At 51.6% G+C, this 5,000-nt stretch overlaps 1 protein-coding gene across 1 annotated transcript in view; it reads left to right on the top strand.

Annotated features, from left to right (window-relative positions):
• Nucleotides 1-5,000, top strand: part of lgr4 (leucine-rich repeat containing G protein-coupled receptor 4) — a 41,998-nt gene that overhangs the window by 14,889 nt on the left and 22,109 nt on the right. Inside the window, exon 2 of the mRNA XM_035521080.1 lies at nt 3,751-3,822. Coding sequence (XP_035376973.1) covers nt 3,751-3,822 — 72 coding nt within the window. The remainder of the gene's footprint in view (nt 1-3,750; nt 3,823-5,000) is intronic.

The following is a 5,000-nucleotide window of genomic DNA, read 5'->3' as shown; positions in this document are numbered from 1 at the left end:
CCCTGAGACACCCAAATGCATTACTCAGACACACACTGCCGTACAGCTGTTATAATTTGCTCCACTAATACAGGATGTTGTTTGTTATGCGTTTAAGGCCTTTTGGCAAGAGTACAGCTCATTTTAAATGGAGGATTCCACAGGCCCAGCAATCATGCCAGCTCAGCCGTGGATGTCCGCGGGCGTTCAGCACTGTTTTCTTCAGGACGTGCTGTTTTCATTCTGTCTAGCCTTTGTGTTATTGTTTTTTTTTTTTTTCCCTCCTTCAGACAAGCAATAATTTTCCCTCTGATAAAATATGACAGCTTGCAACCATTTTGCAACGGCTCTTTCTGCGCTGGTGTTCAGGTCTCGGTGGCTGTGTCTGTTTCCGGGCTGTGGCTGACGAGCGGGTGGGATGCGCGCACATCGCTCATACTGCGCTTTGCAATCGGGCGAATAATGCAGCTCCTGTGCGGAGTCTGTTTGCCCCAAACTCGTGATTATTACTTACAGTTGGGTTTTGTGCTTAACCGCCCTTCACAGAAGGCGGGCGTTGCGGATCCATACGTGGTGGAGCGGTCGCGGGTCTGACCTTCAGTTCAGTTCCGGTTTGATGAACATGGAGTTGGAGAGGGTGGAGGAGGTGATGATGTGTAGCGCAAACCCCTGCATGCCTTCGACGCCTGTCCCCCTCTGCTGCGACTCTGTAGTGGCCCCGAGCCCCTGATGAGGAAAACTGCTTTAGAGGCCCTGAGATCACATTCACAGACCCACACACACACGCGCATACACACGTACACACTCAGACACACACATCTCTCTCATCCTGCCCCTAGGCATCTCAGCCAACAACAGAGTAAGAGCGATAGCAGCTGGGCCGGGGGCTACGGGCATGGTTGTGTGTGTGTGTGTGTGTGTGTGTGTGTGTGTGTGTGTGTGTGTGTGTGTGTGTGTGTGTGTGTGTGCGAATGAGGGAGAGAGAGAGTGAGAGAGGGGGAGGCCTGTCAGTGATACATAATGTATCCAGTAGACCACCGGGGGTGCTACACAAATAGGGGCCCAGGGACACCACCAAGAGAGAAGTGGGAGGCAGAGGGAGGCAGAGGGAGGCAGAGGGAGGCGGAGGGGGGGAGAGAGAGAGGAGAGAATAGGGGAGAGGTCTCTGCTACATGGCCCACTGAAAGCAGCCCCGAGGATAATCGTGGACCTGTGGATGCAGAGAAGGACAGGGAGACAGGACAGGGGTCACAGCTCCCGAGCGGGGGATGGGGAGGCCCCTTTCAGCCGGCCGCGCGCACGCGTGTGTGTGTGTGTGTGTGTGTGCGTGTGTGTGTGTGTCAGTTGGGTGGTAATTTGATACTCAGAGAGGACCAGAGGCCCTTGTGCACATATACACTTTCAGGACTGGCGGAGATTCCCCACACTCCTTCTCGGGCCCTTTCTGGTGTTTCCCCCCCCCCTTCCTTTCGGGGGGATGTGGCTCATTAGCTGTCGTAGGAAGTTTGTTCAGCCCTGTTGTGGCCCGTTTCCACACCGACTGCGTGGGACTGCGCGGCTGGAGTCAAAGAATGGATTCCTAATCAAGATATGGGAGCCAGCCGTGCAGAACACCGCCAAGGCGTCTTCGGTGCACCCTCATCCTGCCCCGGGGCAGAACAAACGCGCAGGAGCTGACGGAGTTTTCTGCCTTTTTCTCGTTGTCTGGCTCCTGCCACAAAAGCTAATCAGACTTTTTAAAACAACAATACACAAATCAAGAGAGATTCAGTGCAGGATCTGGAACAATAAGAGGATTAACAAACGACTCTTGTTCATTTCTCCTCATTTTTCTCTGTTACCATTATTGTCTTCCCTCTGCTCCGTGCTGGCCTTAACACCCCTAACCCGCGGGAGCAACAGCCGTCCCACCGGTGCAGAGCTCAAATGATTCTGCACTCCATAGCACAACCCAACATGCTTGAAGGGACACGCAGACCGGCCCTTACACAGTTAAAAAAACCAACATTTTTCTTAAGGTTTTATTTAAAAAAAACAAAACCCTGCAGTGTTTTAGCAGCCTTGCATGTGGCTCAGACAGCTGCAGTGTGCGTGTAACCTATGCTCCCGGTCAGCCTGGCTCCCTGCTACCACTGGCAGTGGCTCGTGGGAGCTCGGCCCGCGGTAAACAACATCGCCGTGGTTTAGCTTTCACATGCCGGCATTCATTTCGGACCGTTTTCCAGGTTTACATACCTACCCTGGGCTACTTCAACCTGTTTGTAAAGCGAGGCAGGAGATACAGGGAGATGGAGACAGATGGAGGAAAACACTTCTACATTTTTGTCATGCCACTACATGCTGCATCTTCTCCAAGCCGCGCACCTCTCTTCTCAGAGCCGCAGAAAGACAGAGAGAGAGAGAGAGAGAGAGAGAGAAAGAAAGAAAGGAGAGAGGGAGGTGGGGAGGGAGGGTTGGGCCTCCCGGCTTTTGTTTAGGGTGTATTTTTGGTATATGAAGGCCCTCGAGTGCAGCCATATCCGTACAGGGTTACGTGATGCGCGTTTGTAATGAGCGTCCGTACCACCCGTGCTCCTCTGATGTCATACTTGCATGACAAGATCGGCCAATTATCATTGTACAGTATCACGCGGTGATCGTGGCTCAGATAAGAGCCGGTTTAGGATTCCTTTCTATTATTGTAGCGTCGCTCCTCATCTTCACCACTGATCTAAAATCGGGCCTTATCTGCGCTCTCAGGCGCGTCGGGTCGGTCGTCTGCCGAGGTGCGGGTCTGGGCCCGGTCCAGACTGGATCAGATGGGCTGCACGGTGACGCAGCCTTGCTGTGGGAACAGCCTTGCTGGAGATTTGCGTGGCGATTCATGGTGGAGCGCGAGGAGAAAGTGCAGATGGCCGTGGCGATTACGCTTGCGCGTGTGCAGGTTCACAGACCTGCAGCACAGCACTGGGTGGGGGAGGTCAGCCTGGCAGAGGTGGGTGCCTTGGAAGTCTTCATTTCGGCAGGCAAATGCATCTGAGCCTCCACCCCCGCCCCCCACCCGCTCCAGAATATCTGATTACCAGTCTGATTTTTCCTTGAAGTCTAAACAGCAAAACAATCACATGTAACTAGATCTTTTTTGGGTCTGTTTTGGAAGGTACCCACAAATTCACGCAGGGAGGGAGGGAGTCCTACAAATGTCCTTTTTTTTTCCAGAATTTTTTTTCCACAATTTCTCTCTGTGCCTTCATGTGGAGATAAGAGAAAGCTTTATAAATCCTCAAGGGGAAATGCTCCAGCAGTGCACATGCAAGACAAACGCAAGAGTACACAATGGGTAGGTAACATAATAAAAACAATAGAAAAATTGATCAGAAATGCTACACTATATAAATGTGATCTATATGATATGCGCGTGTGTGTGTAGTGGAGACGGAGTGTAGATGCACGCCCTTGTCTGAGATTAGTCTGATGGCAACAGGGAGAAGTGTCCTGGGAAGGCGCTCCTTCCTGCAGGAGGCAGGATCGCTCTGTTGCTCGCTGCACTCTAGATGGCTTTATGGGGGGAACCGTGTCCTGATCAAGGACCTCCAGCCCATTATACACACCTGCGTTGCCCCTCGCAGAGACATTCCAATCAGCGGAGAAACTTAATATGGGCTGCCCACGGATCTCTGCAAACAGTAGCCATCTGGAATATGGAAACCACTACACAGATGCATCTTGATTACGACTAAGTGTGTGTGTGTGTGTGTTTGTGTGTGTGTGTGTGTGTGTTTCCCTCTACAGTGACCTCAGTATGAACAACATCACAGAGCTGCCTGCGAACGTGTTCCGGAACCTGACGTACCTAGAGGAGCTGTAAGTCTCCACCTGCTGTTCCGTCTCTTCTCCTCTGTACCTGTCTTCCTTCTCGATCTCCTCCCCTCTGCCTCGCCTCAACCCAGATGGTTTTATCCTTGTCGTCTCATGAAGGCAGTCACCTATTTAATATTTGTCTAACAGAGGAGCTGGTCTTCTGTAATTCAAGTGGTTTTTATTTTCAGCTTTTCTCAGTAGATGTGAATTTAGTAGTTGTCTTTAATATATCTGTTAATAAAATGTTAAATATTGTAATATTTTCTGCTGCAGATTTGGTGATATTTGCGTGCCTGGAAGACACCATTTGGAAAATGTCAAATTCAGTCAGTGTGCCAGTGTGCCTACAGCAGCTGGCTCAAACACCTCAGATGTTACTGGCCTGTGTGATCATCTAGTGCATCGTGAGCTTCGTCTTGTATTTTGGCTTCGTGAATATTATGTTATACTTTGTGTACCTTTAACTTAATGGCAGCGTCCAGCTAGGTTTAATCATAGCGTTTGGCCACCGGCCTTATCTCTGCTCACTGCCACGTGTGCACGAGTCATGTTGGAAACGACCAGTTTGTGCTGGTTTCTCCAGCCCGGCCTCGAAAAGCGCCATGGCTTCCTGGGCGTGAGAAGCTAGGGCGTCCGTCTGGGCTAGCTTGGCTGAAGCCGCTCTCGTCTGGAGTGGGTGGACCCCCCAGCGCATGTCTGCCTGTTCTCTGTTTGATGCTCAATCGTTCTTCATGGGGAGTTGCAGATAACATCTGTCTACCTGGTATCAGGTGGCGCAGCGCTCCGGCCGCCCTGATGACCTGCTCCCGAAAGCCAGGTGGATTGTTTCTCTTCCTTTCTTCTCGTCCGTTGCCCGATCTTTCGTTTTCGCTGACGGGGGTTTGTTTTCTTACCCCCGAGCATGTCTTTCAGCCGCCCCGCTCTTTCCCAAACGCGGGCCACCGGAGCTTTGTCAGACGGCAATTTGCTTTTCAGCGCGTCGCGCCGTGGAATGCAAGGCAGGAAGGAAGAATGGAAAACAATGGTTTCCGTGACAACTGGAGTTTGGAAGGACAGTTCAGTCTGAGAGCTCAAGGGTTGTGTGGTGAGTGTATCTGGGGAACTGGTGAGCACTTTGCTGCCTTCATTTCAGCAGCTACGGCGGGAGAGCGTTCACTAGGCAGAGCCCATGAGAGCAGTGT

Source organism: Electrophorus electricus, chromosome 21 (genome assembly GCF_013358815.1).
Source record: "Electrophorus electricus isolate fEleEle1 chromosome 21, fEleEle1.pri, whole genome shotgun sequence".
Lineage (NCBI taxonomy): Eukaryota > Metazoa > Chordata > Actinopteri > Gymnotiformes > Gymnotidae > Electrophorus > Electrophorus electricus.
Note: the sequence above shows the minus strand (reverse complement) of the source record. Positions and strands in the feature narration are given on the sequence as shown.